Source organism: Sprattus sprattus (genome assembly GCF_963457725.1).
Source record: "Sprattus sprattus genome assembly, chromosome: 18".
Classification (NCBI taxonomy): Eukaryota; Metazoa; Chordata; class Actinopteri; order Clupeiformes; family Clupeidae; genus Sprattus; species Sprattus sprattus.
In genome coordinates, this window is record NC_137916.1 from 9,845,929 (window position 1) to 9,873,454 (window position 27,526).

General features: G+C 43.6%; 1 protein-coding gene across 1 annotated transcript in view; it reads right to left on the reverse strand.

The window, feature by feature from the left end:
• Positions 1-8,471: 8,471 nt before the first annotated feature.
• Positions 8,472-27,526, reverse strand: part of usp43b (ubiquitin specific peptidase 43b) — a gene marked incomplete at both ends in the record, with an annotated part of 65,152 nt that continues 46,097 nt past the window's right edge. Inside the window, 8 exons of the mRNA XM_080855817.1 lie at positions 8,472-9,643; positions 9,969-10,079; positions 11,778-11,936; positions 12,277-12,631; positions 13,616-13,745; positions 13,868-13,945; positions 16,003-16,106; positions 22,227-22,338. Coding sequence (XP_080711943.1) covers positions 8,472-9,643; positions 9,969-10,079; positions 11,778-11,936; positions 12,277-12,631; positions 13,616-13,745; positions 13,868-13,945; positions 16,003-16,106; positions 22,227-22,338 — 2,221 coding nt within the window. The remainder of the gene's footprint in view (positions 9,644-9,968; positions 10,080-11,777; positions 11,937-12,276; positions 12,632-13,615; positions 13,746-13,867; positions 13,946-16,002; positions 16,107-22,226; positions 22,339-27,526) is intronic.

Consider the following 27,526-nt stretch of genomic DNA (forward strand, 5'->3'; position numbering starts at 1 on the left):
TTTGAATAATGTAACTCATAAACACATCGTTTTGGCCGTCATAAAAGATGTGTTAATAAACAAACTTTTGCATAATGTGATCTGTCTTTTTCGCCACTGGTACTGAATTGCCGCGATTGTTTGGAGAGAATGTGGTAATTCACGAATAAATACTTCCATATTCATTTTCTGCCACTTGTGAGTCATGGTGATATCTTTCATTGAGTTCATATAGACGTGAATCAATCAATTGCACCCGCGAGTTTGATAGAATGAGCCCGGTCTGCTCATATACATAAGTTAACATTAACGTGGCGTTAAGTGTGGCCAGCACCATTGTAGTTACAAGCATTGACAACATGATGAGATTCTCTCGCTGTTTACATTCATCTTTGAAAAATTTAACTCATAAACACATCGTTTTAAAGCCTGTCGCAGTCATTAAAAGATGTGTCAATAAACAAACTTTTGCGTCATGTGATCTGTCTTTTTCGCCACTGGTACTGAATTGCCAACATTTGTATTTTGTGTAACACATGTATTCATAACATCAAGCCTTTCGCCCATTACACTTTCATGCTCCGGTTTTTTCCTTTGTCCTCCTGCAATAAATACGCTTACTTCACTCAAAATAAATCTACAGTTCTGGCGTCAATTTGCTTTGCAACTGGCACAATCCTTAGGGAACCTTAAGGAACCGTAAATCAAAACTTGTCTAAAACAAGTCCCTTGTGTAAATTACGTGCTTACGGCTCTGCGTCTAAAACGACCCTAAATTGGCCTTGAGGCAAGTCAGTTGACGCGTGCGACATGAACATTGGGTCAAAGGTCATGACAGCATGATTGCTCTGTGTCCAAAACAGTCTGTTAATTTCAATCTGTTATAATTGTATTTTGTGAGTTAAATATTATTATCACACAATAAATAACGCAGGATGAAATTAAATAACAATAATAAATAAACCATTATTTTATTGGGGGTGCTATGGCTAATCCAGGGGGAGCTAGAGCACCCCCTAGCACCGCCCCTGTTCATGAGCATGGGTCAAAGATGCGCTTGAAAAGTATGGAAGTTAATTTTGGTAAAAGTTTTTGAAGGACTGAATCTGAATGTCCCGCAGAGGACCACAGGTAAAGGTTACGGCGACGTTTTTGAAGGACGTCCTGGGGACGTGTGCTGAGAGACCAAATCAGAAAGTTCCCTAAAAGTTCAAGTTCAAGATTATTTATATAGCACATTTCATATTATATAGGCCTACATAGACACAATGTGCGTTGAGATAAACAAACATTAAAACTATAAAATGAATTGTTAAAAACAAAATACCTATAGACATGAATAGGCTGAAGAAAATAAAAAAGTTTTAATTCCCTTTTTAAAAGAGAGCACTGAGTGCGATGACCTTAACTCCAGAGGTAGGCTTTTCCAGAGGGTTGGGGCACAGTAACTAAAGGCACTGTGTGCAGCATTGGTGTTTATTCTTGGGGTCGTGAGAAGACATTTTTTGGAGGACCTTAGGCAACGCGATGGATCATAAAAAGAAATCAAATCGGAAATATGGGGTGGGGCAAGGCCGTTTAGTGATTTATAGACAAGAAGGAGTATTTTAAACTCAATTCTTTGTTGTACAGGTAGCCAGTGAAGTGATTTAAGAACAGGGGTGATATGATTGCATTTTGAAGTCCGAGTGACTATTCTAGCAGCTGCATTTTGGAATTGTTTAACATCTGTTTTGCTAGACCAGCATACAGTGCGTTTCAGTAATCTAACCGACTTGAGATAAATGCATGCAAACAAGTCCGATTTAAGGCTCATGCGAACGTCCCGCAGACGACCACAGGAAAAGGTAACGGGGACGTTTTTGAAGGACGTCTTGGGGACGTGTGTTGAGAGACCAAATTATAACGTTCCCTAAAAGTCCGATTTAAGGCTCATGCGAACGTCCCGCAGAGGACCACAGGTAAAAGTTATGGGGACGTTTTTAAAGGACGTCCTGGGGACGTGTGCTGACAGACCAAATTATAACGTTCCCTAAAAGTCTGATTTAAGGCTCATGCGAACGTCACACAGAGGACCACAGGTAAAGGTTAAGGAGACGTTTTTGAAGGCCGTACTGGGGACGTGTGCTGACAGACCAAATTATAACGTTCCCTAAAAGTCCGATTTAAGGCTCATGCGAACGTCCCGCAGAGGACCACAGGTAAAGGTTATGGGGACGTTTTTAAAGGAAGTCCTGGGGACGTATGCTGACAGACCAAATTATAACGTTCCCTAAAAGTCCGATTTAAGGCTCATGCGAACGTCACAGAAGGACCAAACAGAGACTTGCTACGAACGTCAAAAACGTTCTGGTAACGTCCTCTAGCGAACGTTGTGGCGGGGACCAATTGGGGACTATTGGGGATGTTGCGAATGTCCTGTTAACGTCCTGGGGACGTCCCCTGTTTGCGGGGTAACCATGTTTCAATACTGATGAATTGTAGACTGATGATTAACATTTAAAACAGTATCAAACAATAGTGATTGTTGTGAAATAGTTCTGCAGTATGAAATAATCTAATCTTTTGTGTAATTACAACCATAAAAATATGATCTTTATTCGATAATTTCATGTGGGCAATTTACGTGTAATGCATGACACAGAATGATCCACTAATGACTTCATCAACTCTTGTCTCCAGCTCTCTGTCCTCCTCCCTTCCCTTATCCCTCCCTCTCTTATAAAACTTCTTCAGCTCTTCAGAAGGTACTGGACTCTGGAGAACTCAGAAAAGCATCTCAGCTTTCATCATTACCATGATGACTACATCTCTACTGCTGCTGCTGGCAGTCGTTACCTGTGAGCTAAAGACACACATCAAATCAGTAAAATCTAAAAAATGTCACTAATTCCCTTCTATCCTCTTTACAGGTGTTCATGGTATTGAGCTTATCCAATAAAGTCATATGGATGTGAAACAGGGGGGTCATTTCACCCTCTCCTCTAAGATTTTAGGGTTTTTAATTAGTCACTGCTACAACTGGATACTGGTTTCACATTTAGTAGCTACTGGATGGCTTGGTTCAGACAGGCTCCTGGGAAAGGGCTGGAATGGATCGCTAGCATGGCCAGCACCACTATCTACCAGTCTCAGGCTTTTAAAGGACAGTTCACAATCTCTAATGATGATGGCAAGAGCCAGGTGTATCTGCAGATGAACAGCCTGAAGACTGAGGACACTGCTGTGTATTACTGTGCCCGACAGCCACAGTGGTAGAAGACTCTGGAGAGATGAACAAAAACTCACAGTGAAAACAGGGGCACTGAGCTGTGACTCTTTACAGTCTCTTGCCTTGCTTTCCCCACTTTGGACAGCAGGTGGCGTCAGAGATGTAGATTACGGGGACATTCCCATGAACTCCTACTCATCAACACCACACAATGGGCCTCATTTATAAAACGTACTTACGCACAGAACTGATCTTAGACTGTGCGTGCGATCAAATCCACGTCTAAGTACAGATTTATAAAAACCGTCTTAGACGTAGAAAAGGACGTATCTCTACGTCTGGTTTCAGTTCATGGTAGTACATTTCCTTGTGGCAATACTGGAGTACTGCAGGAATTCAGGACTCCGAGCGCCCGACAGCCGACACGCAGTTTCATCATCATCATCATCGTCAGCACCACCGTCATGGTGAATCTGGTCAAATTAATGTTTCGCTCAATAAAATCAAATACACTATTAGAATAATTCACACATGAATGAGATTCACGTCTTATAGGTATTCCGTTTTAATTTCACAAGTGTAAAACATTTTGCTCAAACTTATAGCCTATATAGTAGGCTTATAGTTTTCAGTAGGAGATATGGCTGCATTGGCGTTGTTAGAGGATATTGCCAACTGCGCAATAAGGAGAGAGACGGTTTTTTTGTGACCGCGTAGACTTTTTGACACAGGATGATGTATGTCTGATAAGCAGGTACCACTTGCCGAGAGCGTTGTGCCCAAATGGCCTCTCGTCTACAGAGGCGCACCAGATGCAACCATGCCATACACGTTCAGGTTTTGTCCGTTCTTGGATTCCTGGCTACAGGAAAGTTCCGATGAGAAATTGGAGACCAGTCGAGCAATCCCTGTCATCATTTTCAGAATTTTGCCCGAGGTTCTTCGCAGTAGGCTACTATCCCTCTATATGCCCGCAATTTATTAGATTTCCATACAGTGCCCAGCAAAAATGTGAAAAAGGATTTCCTGCGTAAAACAGGGTTCCCAATGTATTCTCATCCAGATTTCGCACACTCAGACAGCCTGGGAAGCCCACTTCAATACAGCACATGTCAGTAGTGGAGCGCACCAAAGCCTTGGTGCTGCTGTTGCAGATGCGGCTTTTGGTGCTGTTCGTGCCGCAGGTGCTGGTGCTTCGGAGACGTGTCTACTACATGTCAAATACTTTGCTTTTGCCATTACGCCACCAGACAGGCTTTCTAACGATGTTTTCGCCCGCATCTGCTCATCAGCAGAACGTCGGTCAGCCTCACTTTAATTCTTCTGTTTACATGTTTCTTTCTTGCTTGCCACTGTCACAGAGAGTTTGTGCATTGAGGATGCGCTGTGTTCGTGCATTGATAATATGATGATTAGATTAAATAGGGGCGTTGTGAGGGCGGAGATTCAGTTGCGCACAATTCCACGACCATTTGTGATCTATAACCGAAGGATTGGCGTACACGTGTTTTTTTGTTTGTACGTCCGTTTTCTGTGGATCTCACTTACGCTCATTTCAGGAAATGTCTTAGACAAACTGTAGGGTGGTTTCTACGCAACTTTTTATAAATGAGGCCCAAAGACGTATTCAGCAAGGTAAGGGTTCTATGGACATGCTTTCATGAGTTGACTGGAGAACTGTGCAGGCATGAAATAACTTAACAAATACTTCTCTAAACCAGCTGAATTTAGTAAAGCGACCACATATGCAGCAGCTTTGCTCCTCCTATCGGTTTGGATTTTGATATCTTAAAAAAAAGGAAAACTGGTGTGGACTGAGATTTCATAGCTGCTTAGGTTGCTTTTTAATAGCACTTTTGTGTTAAGACAGATTTGTAACATTAACATAATGTGACATCTTTTCATTCTTAACAAAGGCAACAGTTTTCTAAACATGCCCTCATGAGTTGACTGAGGAGATGTAGAGGTCTTTTGATGAACTGAAATCATTCTGCTGTTAGTCAGTTGACCGTACTAAAGCAAACACGCCTGCAGCAGCTTCCCTTATCTATTTGTATCTTTAGATGGTGATATTCCCTCAAAGGTTTTCCCTTTGTTTAGCTGAGGACAGGGATGGATTAACGAACAGGCCTACCGGGCCCAGGCCCAGGGGCCCATGAGCTCAAGGGGCCCCTAAGCCAGACTCTCTGTATGAAGGCGCTGTTATGTATCGCTTATTTGTGGTTGAAAAAGGTGTATTTTGTTCATTTGCTAATGGCTTTAATTGAGTACCTCTGCTGTGTTAGAAAATGTGCATGTAAGCCAGGGGCGTAACTATAGACAATGCAGCCAGCGCGGAAGGTTTTTTCAATCATAGAGATGTCAAAGTGTCGCTAGTTTAATGCGACAGTGATCAAGGATGATTTTCTTTGGATAAAGGAAGATACCTTATGCTTTATATCCCCTAAAAATGGCAAACCTGTCTCTGTCATGGCTTTCATTATCGTTAGGGGTTAATCGTCAGTAGCAATCTATAACACAATTATATGATTATCATACATACACTATAGAAACTATTAAAAAACTGATTCAATTAAATTAATAATTTCTTATTTAATTTGTTATTTTTGACATATACAAATATGCAATGATGATTGCTGGGTAATATGTATCTTGTTATCCAATGTCAAGTCTCTATTTGATCATGTGACGAGACGATACAATATAGCTATTTTGGCGCAGAATCTGAATGTCAAGACCTACAAGCTGACTGAGCACAGTCAGAGGCACAGTACACTTGCTGCACGACGCCCTTCAAACATAAAAGTGGTGATGCATGATAGCTTTTTCAATGGGCAGGATAGCCAGCCCATACAGCCTCTCTTTTGCCCCATGCTGCTCAGGTAGGTCTTAATGAGTTTCAATTTGGAAAAGGCCCATGTCCAGGCCCAGGGGCCTGTGGTTTCTTAATCCGTCCATGGCTGAGGAGTGATACTTTTTAATTGTTAGGGCTGCTTTGTAATAGAGAATTGATGTGACCTTAGCTTCTGAGAGGATTTGTTGAAAGTGCAAGAATGTACATTGTGTGCGGAAAATTGCAAGTCTATACTAAAATATACAAATTGCAGGTATATACTGAAGCTATATAGCTACAGTATATACACTGCCTTTTGTATTTATGTTATTTTGACCCCTGACAGGGTGGAGAAGCAACTAAACCATCATAAACTACATATTTAGTGAAGGTTTTATGAAGTGTATAAGTGATTGAAAATTACTTTAGACACATCACATCTTCCATGGGACCATGGGTACAATTTATAAAGGGAGGGGATGGCTAAACAAATCCATGAGTAGGTGTTCCTCCGCAGCAAAACATTACAAAAAATGGGCATAGTCTGACACCAACAGTGGTAAGAAGCCGAAAAGAGCTTCAGTCAGTCCTACTACAAGTCTAAGGGCAACCTTGTTTGACCAACAACAGTTTCCTAACTTCATGTTAAATTCAAGGGTACCTGCTTGCATGCACTAGTCTAAGTCCAAGGAAAGGCGGCAGATCCCCTCTTTAAACCTGTGAGTTGTTGTTCTTGCGTTTCATAGCCTCTCTGAAGACCCATGCACCTAAGATGGTAGTACAAAACTCAAATGACAGGATCACTGTGAATATGGTCTGTTGTAACAGAAGCATTTTTCAACCAACATCTGCCAATAGCTGAATAGTGCTTATTCATGACAGGGATAAAACACAGACAACATGCAGAGCAAGGAGAGCTGTAACAAACACTGATTTATTACATGTTGTTTCTGCTCACTCTTTACCTAGAGCTCAGAACTGATCCTTAGCTGCTTACTTCATTACAAAGAGGTTAGAAAATGTTGAGTACAAAAATGTTTCTATTACAATGTTTCTATGTGGGTCCAGTCGGACATTCAGAGTATTCTGGAACCACAGTACTCAAACAAAGAATATGATTAAAAAAAATAAAAAAACTCGACAAAGAATGATTTTGACTATTACATTAACCTGTCACGTGTGTATGTGGTACTCAAAGTGAACTGCATTTGGAAAATATGAAACAAACACAGTTTTAAACATTGTCTAAAGCTGTACAAACACAATTAACAATTTGGATGACTGCGGTGTAGATACGAAGTAGTGAATTCAGTCAGCAGTTTGCATTTTGACAAGTCGGTCCTCTCTGTATTCTAAACAATATGCATTTGATGTCAACAACGTATGACAGGAAAGAGAAAGCAATATGTCCTTTAATTAATTAAAAGCAGGTTCCAAACATTCAAGATGGTCAAGAAGGTCAGGGAAAAAGCAACAGAAGTCATTGGATCATGTCTACTGTCAGGATCGTATTCCTCTAATGTATACATGGGATTCTGCACAGCAGGCTTACAAAGGCAGTTTGCAGTGAGTGGTTGTTATAGTAACTTGTGCATCTTATTTCTATGTTTAATCATTGCCAGTGTGTACTTAAAAATTGAAACATGTTATAAAAAAGAAAAACAAACCATCAAAAACATGCAGTGATTACCCTTGGACTGTTTGGTAGACAATGGAAGGAACTGGTTGTACATAAGGCAGTGAAAGGGAAAGTGATATATTTGTGAAAAGTAATAACAACAAAAACTTCAGTGACCATGTTAAAACTCAGTGCTTATATCTAATGCCATATACATGTATTTTAATCTATATTTTATTTGTGGCTCTTCTCAACCTGACCATAATTTAAGAACTATATAACGAAAAATAGTAATTTATTATCATTTGGAGACAGACAATCTGAAAACTTCATCAGTAGCTTGCAGCTACAACACCTAACCACCAGGGACAAACATGGTGGACTTACTAGAGACAGGAGCCTCTTTTTGACCCACTGTTCTCATTCTTCTCATTAGGAAATGTCAAAAGCATTGTTGTTAAATCTCTAGTTAGAATTATATCATAATGAAAACTGTGGCTAAGAAGCTTGCATTGTGGCCCATACTAACACATAATTGGAGAACCATGCCAAAAAAAAATCTTTGTTGCATAAACATCAGTGAGGGGTTTCAATAACAAGAAGGGTGGATATGACATGAGCTGTATCATGGGCTTAACAACTCTCTATCCAGAAGTAATTAACAAAATAAATCAATGTTTCTTTAGAATGGATGTAGCCAATAACAAATGAATGACAACATATACTGTATACTATGGGACTTTTCAGAGACTGGCCCTAGATTATTACTTGGCTGCTTGGTGTGCAATACAATTAGCTAGGTCGGTAGCTACTGGTCCAGTGCTGTTTATTTAGAAGCATGATTCGGGAACTCTCCGGGGCCTGCCCAGGGAGGTGGTGCTGTAGCGAGTCCGTTGTAAAGTGGCGTAGGACGGCCTGTCCATCACCGAGGTGTGGGGCAACGCTGACGGGCCAAACTGACCATTCCTCTGGAGCGACGCCGTCCTGTGCAGGCTGCCGTCTAACTTCGCCTGAAGGCTTGAGGAGCTGTGAGCTCGCTTTATGTCTGCATTATTAGCAGCAGCCGTGGCAGCGCCATGGCACCTCCTGCCATTGGACATTGCTGCTTTGCCATGCCGTGCGCAGGGCCCTCTTAAGGGCAGAACCGAGCAATTAGCGCGTTTGTCCACCAGGGCGGCGCCAGTCAGGGACCCGTTGGAGATGAGGGATCTGGTGGATGAACCTCCGTTGGGGAGCTTATCCTCATGCTCTCTGGGCCTGTGTGGACCTTGGTCTTTCTTCTTATGAAGGAGGGACACAGAGCTTTTCAGCTGGGCCCCGGTCTCCTCTCTCTTGGTTCCAGTCCGGTGCTCTGCTGCCTGGGCTGGTGCTTCGGCTGGCGACCCGGTCCTGCTTAGCCCCTGTGGGCCCTGCTGGGTCTTGGCATGCTTCAGAGTCGAGTCCCTGTTGGACGGAGCAGTGCTCGCTCTGGCTGCTGCTGTGCCGATGGTGGGGAGATTAGGGTGGGCCTGGCTGGGTTGGAGCCCAGCCATGGAGCATCTGGCAGGGGCCTGAGGGTCCTGAGCGATTCTGGTTCCAGTCCTCCTGGAACTCCTTCTGCTCAGAGAACTATCGTCCCTGCTGCTCGCACTGGCCTGTTCTGGGCCGCTGGAGGTCCTCCGGCACTGACCCTCCGGCACCCGTGGAGACTCTCTTCCCCTACTCGGGGAAGTGGTCGATTCTGGCTTCCGTCGGAGCACCTGGGCCTTGCCTGTGGGTGGGCTGGCTACAAGGGGGATAATGGGCTCTTTGATGCACCGGGGCCGTCGGCCAGACTCCAGGTACTCGACCAACTCGCCAGGCATTACCCCGGGGGCCGTGTGTTTCTGGCGGTCCTTGGAGCCGAAGGACCAGCGCAGGGGCAACATGCGGCCCAGGCCATCTCTGCTGTGCCTGGTGGGCGAGCGCATGCTCACGCTCCTGCCTTGAGTCCCACGAGCCAACGGTCTGCTCTCAAAGCCTTCTGAGGATAAGGTGGATAAAACAGCTTGAGGATAGAACTGTTCTGTTTTTTTTTTCTCACTACATAATCAGACCTTTCCAAAGAGTCTTACATACGTTTAATTGAATTTCAATGCAGCACAAACTATTAAAGCTAATCTTTGTCTTTGAGTCATCTCAACATTGAAGCTATCACTTTATTTTGCTAACACAAGAAGCTACTTTTAACTACTGCTTCCGTTACTGAAAGACCACATTAGTATGTCATTAATAAAGAAAAACAAAACAGCATTAATTTTACATCCTAAAAGAAAAGAAAGTTTAAATAGATGGAGAATGAAACTCACCTGTGTCTGTGCTCGCCAACTTCTCCTGAAAGACAGGAGAATCAGGAGAAGGGGGACTGTCCCCTGCCAGACGAATGAGCCAGTGGTCTGGAGAGCTGGAGTTGGTGGAGCCTGGACAGCGATCAGTGAGTAACAGACAGACAGACAGGTAAAGAAACAGACATAGAAGGGAAGAGGGAGAAGGTTAGCGAGATAGAGAGTGACAGGAACATTGGGATTGGGAGAGAACAGTATACGGTCAGTTAGATTTCTCAGTCGGTTTAACAGCCAAACACAAGCAGGCTCACTGTTTGTCAGCTAGAGTAAACATTCTTAGCACTGAATGATGGTAGCACCAGTGGCGGTCCGTCAGGGCCTTCAAGGCCTTCTCTGCTGGCCTAAACATCATCAGAAAATAAATGTAATAAAATAAATTTAATTTTAATATTTTCTTTTCATAAATATGTATTAAATGATTCCCCATAGTCCATTATCTTCATTTCATGCTTCCAGCGTTGTTCATTTATGTTAGAGCTTTCATCCAATCATATTTCCGCTATCATGTGTTGCCACGCTCCTTGAAATCTTCCCCGAGAACAGAAATCTTCCCTGAGGCCTTCAGAATTCACATTGAAGGCCCGTGTACATCTGATTGGCTATCACAACTTGCTGTTTCAGTTCATTTAAGTTGAATGAACTGAAACAGACAGTTGTGACAACCAATCAGATTTCGAGTTGGCGACACTGGGCCTTCTAGAAGGCCCGGAAGATTTATTTCCTCGCGTTGAACGTGACACGTAAACGTCCTTTGATTGGATACTGAGGCAGACCGGTGCAGCGCTTCAGTGCTCAGTTTAGCTGGCTAAAACGACGTACATCGGTTTCAATGCTTATTCTTCTAGTTGTTTCAATTGGTAAGACTAAATATAATTACATTAACCAACTCAAATAAATTAGTTTACACAAACTTGATAATTCCAGTTTTTGATACAATTACAACGCCATTTTCAAGACGGAACTTTCAAGAAAAACTGGATATCGTGAGGATGGGAAGTTTAATGAAACTGCTTTGCAGGTGGGACAATGCGATGTTACTTGTTAAACTTGTTAAACCTCACATTGAGTCACATAGGCTACTTTTGGTGGACTTAATAAAACTTTGTAGACTAATCCCTGAAAATCGCCTTTTATTTTTAAGTTGTGACAGTAATATCCAAGCGATCATATAACTTAGAGTTTACTACTCTTAATGTATTGTTAATACGGGTGTATTGATTTGAAATGCTCCGGAAATATTAATAAAGTCTGTTGTACTCGACTATGTTAAGGTGATGCAATGCTCACTTATACTGCCTTTCTGTATAAAATATACTGGTTCGAGAGCCATGGCGTCATAATGATGGTATTAGGAGGTGGATTCACTCAGTTTAACATCGTGTAGGACATCGCTGAAGGCCTAGTCGTGAAATGCACGGACCGCCACTGGGTAGCACTTATGCTTAGAGCATTCCTGCTCTCACTGTGATGAAGAGGGATGCAGGGGGACATAGGCAACTCTTAAGAGGAATTATACAGACCTGGAAAGACCTATGGCACCAAAACTATGATGAGCCAATTGCCTTACGCCACATGACTGATGTATCCATGTCTCCAAAAACCTACACTAATTAGCCACTCCGGTGCATGATTGAATGTTAAACAAACTTCTTGGCACTTCTTCATAAGCCTAAATAAAACCAAACCAAACCAAAACTGCTGATGACAACTGGCTGAAGAAAAAACCCTATGAAGCCTGACTCCCTGGGGGGGACCATGCTGGATCCTGCTGACCTCTGAGTAAACAGCTGGCTGACCAGGATGGGATGGTGTTGCGGCGCTGGTAGAAGAGGATGTAGGCCCCCCGCGTGCACACCTCCCCGTCAGGTACTGTCTCCACGCTGCTGTCATCGTAGCTGTACCACTGGCCGTCCACCGAGTTCCGGCAGTAAGCTGGATTCACATGGGTGTGAGAATACAAACAAAACATTAAAAAAACACACAGGTAACAGGTGGAAGATACAGGTGCACACACACACACACACACACACACACACACACACACACACAAGGTTAGTGCTTCTGACCTTTAAATAATGACATAATGGCAGTGCAGATGCTACCAACTTCAGACTGTCGGCTAACAGCTACAAATTACCACATTTTCTGCAACATTATGTCAAGTGTGTGTGTATATATATATATATATATATACATGTATATGGTATGTTTGCTACAGAATGCCACAGGGTGTAATTTGTAAATGACAGATAGATCCTCAGCTGAAGCAAACCTGTGTAGTGGCCCCCATGCATGCCTCCATGGTGGTTGCACACGGCGTACAGATCGTACAGGAAGTCCTGTGGCTGTGGCTGCTGCTGGGATGGCCGTGGCAGCTGTGGTGGCTGCTGGCTCTGGTGGGGCATGGGGGCTGCTCCCTGCTGTCTCTTCACCACGTGGGGGGCCATGTCCAGGCCGGCCAGGGGGAATCGCACCAGCGTGGAGAGCTTGTTGCGCCGATCAGCCACCTGCCGGAAGCGCTTCAGGTGCAGGATGAGGATGTCGGGCAGCGTCCATAGGCTCATCTGCACCATGCCCTGCTGCAGCTGCTGGCAGTATGGGCACTTCCACGCGTCGTCTGGAGCCAGCTGCCATGGCACACACAACAGATACAGATGAGGTTGACTTACTTCAAGGTCACACACAAGATACACACAGATGGGTACGACTTACTTCAAGGTCACACACAAGATAGACACAGATGGGGATTTTTTTTTTTGGATGGCTCTATTTGAGCACTGTTGAATGCTCAGCTATTCTGTGGTTAAACCATGTGAAGTGTGGGCAATGCCAAGATTGTGACAAAGAGCAGTAGACCATAAGTCATTCACAGTAAATAGGCTGACTTTGTGTAGCTTAGTATAGTGCCATTTCAGTAACCATCTTGCTTTGACATAAAACATTGTCTCGATTCTTGTCTCTGTCATGAATGTAGTCTGATAGATTATTAGAGTTCCATTGAAGAGTCTTGTGAGTGCTCAGGATGGGGAAATTAGGATGGCATAGTATTGTGTACCGTGCAACGTTAGTTTATGTCATTCAACTTCAATCCATTCCACTCCACGCTATCAAATTTATCTGAAGCACCTGGATGCCCATTCTAGGACCGTCCAATATAGTCCTCTGCAGCCCAGCCATCAAGCTCTTTCCAATCAAATGGAAGTCACAATAATGCATTTCCCCCCGGCTGGTCCAGCAACCCACAGAGTGCAAAGATGAAGGGGCCCCAGAAGCACTGCATAGTAACACGCTGTCCTACTGTACACTGACAATGGAACACTTATATTAGAACAATGCATTGTTGACACAATAGCCGTAGCACAGCACCACACAGCAGTGCCACCTGTGTTCTTGGCCTGCTCACACAGCACACAACCACCAACCATCATTTCTCTGTCTCTGTCGCTCTGTCTCTGTCTCTGCACACACTGGCATTCATTAAGATGAGCCATAGTCAATTACAGGACCAAATTAAAAGGTATGAAACTGTGGTCTGATATCTTTGGCATGGCGCCGGGGCATAATTTGCCAAATACCAACAGAGAAAGAGCAGCCTGGGCCGGGGGCTCTACCTGCTCCTCTTTGGTGTAGAGCTGGAAGCACTCATCCAGGGTGCAGCTGTACTGCAGCACGTGCTGCTGCTGCTGGGAGCGCACACTCTCAGCATCCTTCACCACCTCCTCCTGGATGTTCCCAAACAGGCTACAGGGAAACACACACACACACACACACACACACACACACACACATGAAATGTCATATGTTCATGACTACAGACACAAAATCAGGAGATTTACTGACTAGCAGATGGAAGCTTAACTCACCAGTCTTTGATGTGATGCTCCCATTCCACAACCAACTTCACATGGCGCGGTCCACCAGAGCCACACAGCTTCAGTGCGCTGTACACACACACACATACAATACATAAGTCTACAGATGTATGTGCTCGTTACCCTTCTAACAACTATCCACCTCTACAAAGTGTTATGTTATTGAAAATTGGGCCCTAAAGCACTAGTTTTTAAACCGACTCCAGAATGACTGAGTCAGTGGTTGTATTCTACGCCTTATACGTAGCACTGGACAGAATGGTCCCATATGATGGACTGAGGTTCTTCAAACCATGAAACTGAAAGTGGTCATAAAAAAATGACTCCAGCATTTAACACACTGTACATTGTACAGTGCAGCAGATTAACTGGGCCAAATTCTGTTGTCTGATGAGGAAAATATTAACTAGCAGCCACAAGGTGTCAGTGTGTACTCATAACTGTTTTTTTTCTTCTTCATATTCAAAGTAATTAAAACAGTTATTTCTTATATCATGTATTTAAACTGGGACATATTTAAGAGGTAAAAAAACAGACTCTGAATTAAAATTGTGAAGCACAGGCTTAATGGTGGCACATATACGTGTTAAGATCTACAGCAACTCTAGAAAACTCTCGGAGAAAACACTAGAAAAGTCAATTCATTAATTCATTCAACACATTGTCACTCATTTTTCATTCTAACATCACTTTTGATTTCTCTTAGATACATTTAGAGTTCACCTTGTGCTGTGAGCAGTTGGGTAATTAAGTAAGTAAAGGGCTTAGGACAACTACTCTGTCCTTGACAACCTGTGCCGTATGCAGTAATCTAAAAAAATCAATGCTCTCTTATTAAAGACATTGTTGAACTCTGGCCAACCATTATGCGGTGTTACTGGGGCAGTCTCTATGTCCTTAGTTCTGACCTGAATAACTTTCATAGCTTTGACCGACAGAACATGTGTATGTGGGTGTGTGATGGATGTGTATAAGCTATACCAAATTAACCTGTTTTAAACATAGAAAATGGTCCTGATTACTGGGCTCAGGGATGCACCTCAAAAGCAGGAGGCTAAGAGGCATTCATTGAGTGGAGTGAATGATCTTTTCTGTGTGAGTGTGTTTGTCTGTGTGTCTATGTGTGTGTGTGTGTGTGTGTGTGTGTGTGTGTGTGCAGGAAGGAAAATGGTGTGTGTGTGTGTGTGTGTGTGTGTGTGTGTGTGTGTGTGTGTGGGTGTGTGTGTGAGTGTGTGTGTAGGAGGAGGGGGGGGGAGGGGGTTAAGCTCTTTGAGTACCACACAGCTTCACTGTTGCACAGAATGTCAATTAGCTGTTTAAAAAGCTGTATACACCCAAATTACCTTCCTATTAACATATCTCAACCTGCAAAATTGGCAAAGAATCAGGCAGGTTCAGCTCACTCCCTGTTCAAATTCCTTCACACATACACCTTTTAATGGAAAAAATATATAATGGCCACAAAAGGAGGACAATTCTTAATTGGGCCTTGCTTTTGAAATCCAAACATCCCAGCTTTAGAGAGGGCCTCTGTGCTCTGAGTTGGGCTTGTTCTGAGGTTTGCTCAGCTGTGCTCCTGTTTTTCACTTTCACTAATGACGGCTGCATTCAGGAACCTGGATTCCTGTGCTTCTGCAGTATCTACCGAGCCATCTGTCACCGTTATAACATGTCCCCATATTAATCAAAGCTGCCAAATCTAGATCTAATTTTAGTTTTGTTTTACTTGTAGTGGAGTGAGGCCATGTAGGTGGAATAGCCATCAAATAGGAGTTGGGACTTTCATAGAAGATTGTTCGTGGAACTGGTAAATAATTCACTGTGTAAGAATGGACCTTCATTAGTGCATCATCGCATTCCATCTGTGTGCACAGTATCTGTTGGTGTGTGTGTTCATATGGTTAAGACACAGGTCAGGAAACATATGGCTATGGCTGCAAATGTCAGTGGTGTTCCCAACTGCACTGTATGACTGGAGTGAGGTTTAGGTAAAGGTAAGCATTTGTGTGTGTGTGTGTGTGTGTGTGTGTGTGTCTGTGTGTGTCTGTGTGTGTCTGTGTGTGTCTGTGTGTGTCTGTGTGTGTCTGTGTGTGTCTGTGTGTGTCTGTGCATGCGTCAGGTTGTACCGATCCACAGCTGGGTGACAGAGAGGCCGTCCATCCTGAGGGGAGAGGTAGCTGTACGAGGCTGATCCCCCCACCACACGGATCCTGAACAGCACCCTGGAGCTCTGCAGGCCCAAAGGACACAACACAGGTTTACTCTCATCCACAAATAAACCCACACATGTACACATGCAAATGTACAGAAACAGCACAGGATGTACACTTGTTCAGGAGGAACCACAGGGCAGGCAGGTCAAGACATAGGTCATAATACAGGACACAGGGCTACTGTAAGACAAGACTCGAGTAAGGGTCATGCTTTGGATAGGGCTGCTGAGGAGGATTATAGTTTCTGCAAGTGTTATTTTCCCCTCGAGCCTTTGAGCTTGCTGCAACTCTGCTCTTGATGACCAGAGGGCTATTGCCTTATTGTGAATGCAGAGAGAGCTGCCATGATTCTCATGTACTCCACAGGGTCCACCTGTATGGACAGCGATAAAATAAAATAAAAACACGACTTCATTACGACTGAGATGAGAGTGGGGGATTTTCATTTTCAGTTTTATGTGTGCTTCTGCAGCCCAAATAACTCCTGTGACTGGCCGTGTGCTTGAGAAATGAAAGAGCCTGAGACATAACGAGAAGGAGACACAGAGGGATAGAGAGCAAATAAAAACAAGAACTCCGAGAGGCAAACAAAGAATTGATATCCTCTGCCCTTGTGGTTGAACAGCTAACAGCAGCAAGCGAAAAGCATTGATTTGTACAGCAATCAGGGCTGTAGAGGCCAGTAGAGACCGAGCACCTCCTCTGAAGCCTGATAGGCAGAGAGGAGGGGCTGAGGCATGCTCTCCGGGACACTGCTGGGGCGGATTGCAGCGATGGGCCAGTTATTGCCTCAGACAGCACAGTACCTCGTTTCATGATGGCGCAGAGTGACACACTTAGCAAACATGTGTACTCTCTCTCTCTCTCTCTCACTCACACACACACACACACACACACACACACACACACACACTCATAGCGAGGCTAATCATAGCATCATGGAATAACAATATGTTGTCAAAAATAAACAAATTCATAAAAGTGTCAATAAAAAGTAGTTATTTTACCACACTATGGATACATTTTATACAACAAAATATATCAAAAGTATATGCTACAATATGGCTGAAATATAAGTATGGAAATTGCATATAATACAAATACAATTAGTAATAGCTGCATTACTCAAAATGACCACATAGAGGCACCAGCTGACTTTAAGATCCAATGCATCTGGAGCTGAGACTGAGAATTTAACAGTTTACCTTGTTCTAGAAAATCTATACATGAAGGAAATGGGAGCAAAGACACTAAGAGAAAGCCAAAAATAGCATACAGGTGAGAGCGAGAATGAGCTTTAGAAAGGCAATCAGAGAGGAAGAAAGGAGAGGGGGACAGGAGGAAACAACCAAGAGAGAATTAAGGAGAGCCAGGGCCACTGAGTGACTGAACAGAACACAGGGGAGAGAGAGAGGGAGGCGGAGATGGGGGGGGGGGGGGTGAGAGAGAAAGAAAGAGACAGAGAGAGTGAGAGAAAGAGAGTGAGTGAAAGACAGAAAACTAGGCAGGAGCCGTGCAGGTGGTAAATAAACTGGACTTAAGTCTGGAGTCTCGTTTCACACAATCACATGTTCTCTAACAGATGGGTTGGATTAAGCGGAGCATTTGGGTGAGATTTCCTGGGATAGCTTGGGAATGTTGTCCCTGTTTCAATAAACAAAACCAATGAAACCAAGGTGAGGTGAAACCCCAGGTGAGTAATATTGCTGATTTAGAAAGCTGAGAAGAGAAACGAGACAAGTTTCTCTGGGCGCTTTATGGATATCCCCAACTAGAAGATCATAAATCTTTTCTATTGCCAAATGATATTCAGGACAGAAATTGAGACATTTTGAAGCCCCTTACAGATGACAAATAATTGCCTACTATTTACAACTAAACGTCCCTTCAAGGTGTGTTAAATAAATTACTTTCTAATCATTTTAATTATCATCCGACTCACTCATCCTTATTTAGATATGTTCAAATATGGATGTCACACTCAACAACCCTGAGAGGATCCTCACCCTTGGCTGTGTAAACACCAACCCTGTCCTCCGTTCTTAGACAGACATACAGTACACCAGTAAGGACCAAAGCCACCAGTGCCCTTCCACACGCAGAACTCATGCCCATTTGACCCCTCTGAGAGCAGGACAGGCACTACAGGGTAAGAGCCTGCCTACGGGGGAAGAGCCTGACTACGGGGGAAGAGCATGACTACGGGGCCATTTCCTGCATAAATATAATTATATTGTGGGGTTGACAACACACTTTCACCAGTGGTACAGGGACATCAGTGATCTTATAGTGCATCTAAAATGGACTTTTATCACATGATCTTCGCATCTCAGTTGTTATCTTGTCGATCTATAGCACCCCCATTTCAAGCATATGTCCCCATCGACTGAAGGCTGCGTGTGCACAGAATCCCCTGCACATATCAGTGTGCTCACACCTCAGTAAGAATACACAGAGATGACAACCAGTCATGAATCACTCCCCACACTGACTTCCACAGGCTCCTGTAATGATTCAGCTCTCATGAGAGCTCTGATCATGATCATCCCTGAGCCAATATTCCTCCTCTCTATTGACGAGAGAAAAGACAGAAAGAGGGCTGTTGAGGCTGCTGGCGACGGCTCTTCACATGCAGATGTCACTTAATGGTCTGAGAAACGTATTAAAATCGGTAAAGGAGGAGATTTCCATGATGTGTCCTTGCTGGTCCTGTGATGGCTGAACACATAGTGTAGTTTAATTCCAGGGGCATCTTGAAGCTTGGATAAGGACAAAAAGAAATACTGCCTCAAGGGGAATGAGCAGGCTTGATGGCGTCATGTCTTACTCTCTACTTAGCTCTTGCTCTGGGTCAAGAAGGCTTTCTCGCACACACACAGACACACACACACCCACATACAAACACACACACACACACACACACACACACACACACACACACACACACCTACACCAACATACAAACACACACACATGTTAATTCACAAATCTCACTCATTAATTTCTCTCTCTTAATCTGCTTGTGTATCTGCTTGATTCTGAAACAGTAGCTGGGTTTCAATCCAACTTTCTTGCATCATTTATGCGCATTTATGAAAATGAAATGTAACCAAGTGTGTTTCTTTTAAACAGTTGCGTTTCCATCAGCTGAGTTATGGACCCTCTCCTAATCAAGAGAGAAGATGTGGACAGACAGCTTTGGGAAACCCATGATAAAACTGAACAAATGTGAATTTATGCGAGTACACCCATAACCATCAACCTGAGTCCCATTATACCCTATGTGAATTAAGAGTTATTCCACACCTCTCTTGGGAATCAAAATGATATGCCAATTCCAAGCAATTGCAGTTTGAATTTCTTATTTGAATGGTCAAAATTGTGCCTTAAAAAGTTGTATGGAAAAACAGCTAGTGACAGGGGAAGCACAGGACCTAAATGAAGCGCTGTTGGCTGGGTGGGACTGTGACTGTGTCACTGCAACAGACAACATGTGCTAATTGGAACGTGGCTTCATGCTTTGATTAGTTGCTGTTTGTCAGCCATAGGGGAGCAAATGGAGCCAGCACTGAGGTAAACTAGACGTAACGCAAAGCCTTACAAAATATGACCGCCGAACTGTTCAGTAGGTTTCGGCACAGAATGAGTCATGGTTGTCAGTGTGTTTTTGTGTTTTTATGTGTTTTGTGTGTGTAAATTGGTTTGTGTGTCATTTGTATGTATTAAAGGAATTATTTGTGATAACTTTTGATGATTTGGTTATATAATATTTTGTGTACTTCTTTTTTGTGGATTGTTTTGGTATATTTTTCTTTTGCAATGTAGTTTGTTAAAACAGGTCACATAAAGAGGTGTGGAAACAAAGTGAAGTTTCCAACCATCAACAGGTGGCGCTATAGGTGATATCAGTCAGGCATATGTACGCGTTCGGGTTGGATCCAGCGTCCACCCTAAGACATTTTCTCTGGATCAAACAATGTATGCAAGAGTTTTGAGAGACTTTGTGTTTTGTGGCAAGCACTGGCAAGTTGGCAAAGTTTAAGGGTCTGCCACGCCCACACCTTCAGACTAATGAGAAAATCTTCTATAACTTTTAGTCGCCCATGGCTAAAGAGTAACCTGACCACATTTCAAGGCGTTACCATTAAATTTGTCGGAGGAGTTCAATCAGATGCGAGGTGTGCAAACGCCGTCAAAACGCATCTTCCACTCAAAATGGCCGACTTCTTGCGGACCTGCCACCATGGCGTCAAGAGACTTTTTGGTGCGTCCAAGCATGATGAAGTCGTGTACCGAATTCTGTCAAGCTACGCCAAAATAACCCCAATGCGCAGGTTTTTTTGCAATGTTCTAGGGGGCACTACAGAGCCATTTTGCTCCATCCATGGACAAAAACTCTACCGAAGACGGACGGTTACAGGCTTGATGTCCCTGGCAAATTTGGTAATTTTTCGAGCACTTTGACATATATGCGATTGACTTATAAGAGACTTTGTGTTTTGTGGCAAGAACTACCAAGTTGGCAAAGTTTGAGGGTCTGCCACACCCTCACCTTCCGACTAATGAGAAAATCCAATATAACTTTTAGTCGCCCATGGCTGAAGAGTAACCTGACCAGATTTCAAGGCGTTACCATTAAAGCTGTCGGACGAGTTCGATCAGATGCGAGGTGTGCAAACGCCGTCAAAACGCATCTTCCATTCAAAATGGCCGACTTCCTGTGGACCTGCCACCATGGCGTCAAGAGACTTTTTGGTGCGTCCAAGCATGATCAAGATGTGTACCGAATTCCGTCAAGCTACGCCAAAATAACCCCAATGCGCAGGGTTTTTTGCAATGTTATAGGGGGCGCTACAGAGCCATTTTGCTCCATCCATCGACAAAAACTCTACCGAAGATGGACGGTTACAGGCTTGATGTCCCTGGCAAATTTGGTAATTTTTCGAGCACTTTGACATATGTTCGATTAAAACACCTTATTTTTGCTTTTTAATTTTTATCTAGGTAGCGCTATACATGTAATGACTGGTTATGGTATGGGTTGACATGGCCCCTTGACACAAACATACAAGAACAATTTGGCCCTCCAAGGCCCTAAAGTTCTCGGATATTCGAAGAAAACTGTGTCGCGCCACCTACAGGCCAGTTGGTGCATAATCATATAAATCAATTCATTGCATGCCCCCCCGTGAACGGAATTCCACGAAACTTAACCTGCAGTCAGAAGGTGTCATAATGATCCCACACCTCCGATTTCGTGCAGTTCTGGCCTTGTTTTACAACACTCCATTTTTGTTTTTTCATTTGTAACTAGGTGGCGCTATACATGAAATAAGTGGTAGTGGAATGGTTGACGTGGCCTCTTAAGACCAACATACAAAACAAATGTGGTCCTCCTAAGCCCTACGGTTTTCGACTTATTCACAGAAAACTGCATCGCCCTACCCTCTCTAAAACGGGTCCAGTCCAACGGGGGTGCAACGGATCAAAACGAAAATCAATGGTTCCACGCTCATCTAGTGGGGCTACATGCCCACCAAATGTCGTGCACCTCGGTGTTTCAGTGTCCCGGGAATCGTTGACAGAAAATCGGCAAACAGAAAAAAACTGAAAAAAAACTCTGACTAAACCTATATGACCGCTGCTGCGCTGTCGCGCGGCGTCATAATAATTGATTTGATGGCGTTACACAGCTGGGAGCATTTAAAACTCTCTCTCTCTCTCTCTCTCTCTCTCTCTCATTGTGCCTGTGTCGTCAGCGACATAACAACTAAGGGCTGCCAAGCTTGGTGTAACTCGTCTGGTTTGTTTACAGGCACATGAACTGACCCAGGCACATGAACTGACCCAGTGCCCCTCTGAGCCATGCAAGCAATATAGAGTTATCTGCTAAACATCCATCCATCCATCCATCCACACAAACACACACACACACACACACACACACACACACACACACACACACACACACACACACACACACACACACACACACACACACACACACACACACACACACACACACACACACACACACACACACACACACACACACAAACACACACACACACACACACACACACACACACACACACACACACACACAGAGCAAAGCAGCCTACTATCGGCTCACATACCTGAGCCTGTGCTCCATTGATCATCAGGTAGTAGAGCTTGCTGAGGATGCTCTGCTGCAGCTGGTCCCATGACACAGACCTGTCCTCTCGCATCAGGAATGGGGGTCCAAACCTGAGGGGTTGGAGGCAGGAGAAAGACCAAAAAGATGAGATGAGAGGGGTGTGTGTGTGTTAGATTGTGATTGAGTTCGGGTAAGAAATAATGACAAAGATTATTCCTTAACGTCTGTCGGGATGACAGTACATGGTGTTTGCACGACTTTGCACACTTTTCTCAGTGTGTTGACGATGGCACACGTGAGTCAGTATTCATACTGTATGCTGATGATCATGGTGGTTCCCTCTGACACCGACACTGATGCCATTGTCCTTTCAATGTCATGCTGCACATCAGGATCATGATGTGGGCAATTTTATCCAAACTGTTTCGCTCAGAGCAACAACTGAGCCCTAGTAAGGTAAAAGCACTGATGGTGGGCTAATGTGCACTGAGTGGCCTCAAGGAATCAACCCAGTCATTACATTATTATGGCAACCATGATACTGAATGAAGGGAGATTAGCACAGACATTTCGTAGTGGTGTAATCACTATTATCATTAGATAGACATGTGGCTATGCCTCCTGCTGTGGGATATCCATTTCCAGGCTTCAAGCAAACTACGTCTGACTGAGAGGTCGTTTACATGGACCCCAGTTTGTCAATCTGATACAGATAGCTAATACAGATAGCCCTATCATTTAGACGAGCACTCTCTATCCGCAACGATCCAAGTCGGGGGTAGAAAGTGAGTAGATTTGAATCGGTACGGGACCTGGTGTTCGTCTGCACGGATTCACGCAACATGATGACGTCATTGCCCCACGTGATCGTTTTACGATCTCCAACCACTATATATATCATCTGTTCTCCCTCAAAATCTCACTCGTGGTGGGCATCGAATTCACTGTCATTAACCCAGCCTACTGATTTTTGATTAGCCTCCTATCTTGATCTAATTCTTTTTATTCAGACGTAACATAACTTTCATGACCACAAATTAAATTGGCCAGCGATTTAATTTGCTTTTTTATTCATAAATGTATGTAAAATGGTCGGAGCAAAGCCTCATGGGAAATGGGATGACAGACATGTCATGTTGTACTGTTCCAAATTCTTTATTATCAATAGAAAATAGAATTCATTTTCGCATATCCTTTAGTCTGACCACTGATTTTATTAACCACCATAATGTAATGTTGCTAATTGGAGCTTGAATGTCTTGTGTAATGTGTTTATCCGTGTGCTGTGCTACTTTACCTTGTGCTGTTCAGTCTCTTCTTCTAGGTTTTTCACGTTTTTTCAGTTGTGTAAATAAAGCGCTAAAGCGCCACCCACAGGCGTGGGGTATGTACTACAGCCCGTTCAACACAATCTGGTGGCTCCGTTTTTACGCAAATCTCTCGTTACCAGGTTCTGTCTTTATGAAATTAAAAGATTCGATAGGTGTGAAAAATTAACCAGATTCAGTGAAACTAGGCTCCGTCTAAATTCAGCCTTGAACAGATTACACACAGCAGGCAGAGGGGGATGACCACACCTCAATTAACAAACGGATATTCAATTAGAATGGAAACATTCAGATAAAAAAGAGCTAAAACATGCTCAAGTTTTCCCTTCGAGGAGCCCAGATTACTGACGACTCACACTGGTTCCTCAGAAAAATCACACTAATGTTCTGGTAGTGGGGATTTATGCCCTTCCAGCAGTCTCCTACAAATATCTTCCTATATTTCCTCCCCATCCCACCCCACCCCACCCTACCCCTTCCATCTTTTCCATCCCCCTTCCCTCCCTCTTGTCCTTTTGGAAATCCTCCTGTCTACATTCTTCCTCCCTTTGGCCTGTTCCGTCGCGTCTGGTTGGAGGACGGCTTAAAGGTTACTGACTTCCAGGGGGCCATCACACTGTGAGCTTCCATGCTCTCAGTCCAACTACCTCCTCCACATGCAACTTAGGAACACCACCTGAAGCTGCAGAACTCTTGGATCATGGAGACAACGGCTAATTCACTGTTTGTGTCCTTTTATTAAGGACCCCAAAATGCCGAAAACAGAATGTGACTAAAGCACACAGAAAAGGCCAGACAGCTTTGAGTGGCAAACACTATGAGAATATGTAAACTCAGCTATGTGTATTAAGAAAAAGTATTTAAGACGTATCAATCTGACTGCTGTACAAAAGGGCCCCTTTCAAAGTGGCTACTATTACACCATGTTAGATCGCAGCTGTACCCAATAACTTAAGGGAAACATACAGTTAAGTCTAGAGCAAACTTCACATACTTCACGTAATTATGATCAACATATTTGTTTTCATAAAGATCTGCAATCCACAGAATCATAGTGTCATAGTTTGAGATGAACATTAGCTCTTGTCTACTGATTAGATTCTGAAATTAGTGTAACCTTACAGAAATAACACTTGCTGTGCATACAAATGACCACAGAAACCCAGGCATGTATATTAGCATATAAGCATATAAGCATGCTCAGTTACACACACATACAGCTTGACCTTGACAAGTTTGGAAGGAGCCACATGGGTACACCAGCCTCTGGTTTGAAATACTCTTACGATGCTTTAAACAGCAGACCCACAGTCTGTGCTTCAGTAGCAAGATACTCACAGAACCCCAAATCCCTCCAGTCAGCCACCTACGTCATGAAAACCCCTTTACAGCCACTTACATGAGGTCAGCCAAGGGTAGAATATCAAACGTAGGCGCCTCGTAACGGGCCACAACAGTCTCCTAAGAGATGCGATGACAAATAACACACGGTCTAGTTTCTACCTCCTAATTGTATGGTTTTGGAAACTTCTCTGTGTCAGATAAATCTGCTGAAAAGTTGCAGAAAGTGATTGGAGAGATACAGAAAAACAGGGGAGGGCAGAGGAAGAGAGAGAAGGAAAGGGGAGAAACGATCAAGTGTCTTCATGGCATGTTAACTCATTAATAGGAGACAAGAGGATAAGATCATCCCATGGAAACTAATAAAGGCATCAGCTTCTCTCCCCCTCCCCATCCCCATCCTCTGCATCTCATCTCATCTCTGCAGCCCATCTGTCTGCCCATGTGGAAAAAGGAGAGAGCATCGAACTAGGCCACAGTCAGATGTGTTTGTCACTGAGAGAGAGAGAGGAAGAGAGAGAGAGCGAGATAGATAGATAGAGAGAAGGGGGAGAGAGAGAGAGAGAGAGGGATGTAGAAAGATGGATAGTGAGTGAGTGAGAGAGAAAGAGAAGGTGAGAGAGAGGGGGAGAGAGTGGGGTGCCTAATGATGATATCACTGAAACTGAGATATATCTGCTGACTCACATGCAATAAACTGGAGGAATCTAAATGAGTTTTCATGTGTCTCTGAGGGGGGAGGGGCGCAATAAGAGCAAAATGATATTTGTGTTTGTGTACAAATGTGCTCGTCACTGTGATGTCAACACACTATATTCTGCTCAGTGTTTAGAGCCTTGAACTTCTGCTTGTACACAAAGGTTCTGGACTAGTCCTACTCTTGGTCCAGCGCAAATGTCCGATATCTTACCTTCCTTTAGAACAGTGCTTTCAAACACCCAAATTCTGAAAACAGCATGGGGGTGATTTTCAACTTAGTGGAGTCACTGAACCTGCAATCCAGTGCCATTATCCATATCATTTTCACTCAATAAATGTGCAGAGAGAGTTCTCATCATTTTTCCAGTGCAGAAGTCGGCCAGGCCAATTGAACACCTCTCCGTGTTGAGAGGCAGTGATGGGATTGTCACAGAGTCCTGTCCCCAGAGAGATGGGAAGAGGCGGGCAATCAGTGACTCCCTGTCCTCCCTTTCCATCTCCACGAGCCTGAGCTGGGAGTTTTTTCCACGTGTGCAGAAGCGAAGTCCAAGGAGGTAAGACTGGGCCACACAGATGCTATAGGCAGACTCTGAATTTCTCCCTGTTCTTGGTGGTCCGTGTCGAGCGTGTCTCATCTTTCTCTTCTGAGATGCGCTTTTCACTCATGATGAATTTTCATCACCAGCCTAGTCAGTCCTGAAATAGTCATTAAGGACCTTGAGCTCAGTATTTAAAAAAGAATTGGAAAATGACAAACAATCTGCATATTTCACTCCCCTTTGGTATTAAAAACCACCATACCCTCGTGCATTTCAGTCAGTGCGGGCACATGATGGCAGCACTCCGATCCTATCCGATTCTCTGCATGGGGTCTCCATGGGGGGTTAACTGCTCTATCTCAAAGCACATGGAAGTGACAAATCTAGATCAGTTCAAATCAAATGCGGAATGTTTACATCTGCTACCGTTGATTATACAGTAAATACGTTGTGAAATGAAACAAAACCGTTGATTATGCAGTAAATACGTTGTGAAATGAAACAAAAACACACCACAGTTAAAGTTGTATTAGTATTGATTGATTCACATCGATATGAATGGATTACATGACTAACAACGGGTGGAAAAGTAATATGAAAATATTTGTTCACTGAATTAGCGCGTTCTGTCCCAAACAGTTGCGTTCCAGTTTCTAAGTTTCAGTTTCGCTTTCAGTATTTCAACGTGAATGAGAGGGAGCACAAGAACTGAGCGTCTAGCAGCGTTTATCATATCATATACATTATATATGATGCATGTATATGTCTGTGGGCACGATCTCAAGCACGTGCAAAAGTTGTTGTTGTCCAATTTGAATCAGATACGAGAGACACATGCGCGCCCAGTCCAATTACCAGCGGAATCGAATCGTGTGTCCAGGGGTTTACATCGGAGTCCAGTCTGACTCAAGTCGGACACAATGAATCTAGTTCTGGGGAGACACATGTGTCCAATATCCAATTTAAATCGGACTGAAATCGGAAATTGGACACATGTGTCCACACTGAGTGTGTACATGTAGAAAAACTTCTGATTACACTTAAAGTGTGTATTACACTGGCATGTACATTCAGGATGTGAGAAAAGCTTTGAGAAAGACATGCAGGCACTCTGCCTCTTCTGGCAATTCTCAGCGTGCCTTTTCTATTTAACTTCCTTTTGAACTCTAAAGTGAGGCTCAACCTCACCATAGCCTCCTACCTAACTCTACATGAATACTAAGGTGAAGGTAGATATCTTAGCAGTCTGTCACCTGCACATTAGCAACAGTTCCTATGGCGATAGAGACGAGGCATATGCCTGCTGACTCCACTCCTGCTTTCTGAGAGGGGAGAGCATAATTAGGGGCTAATTACTTGATTTAAGACATCTGACATCTTTATTCCGGCAA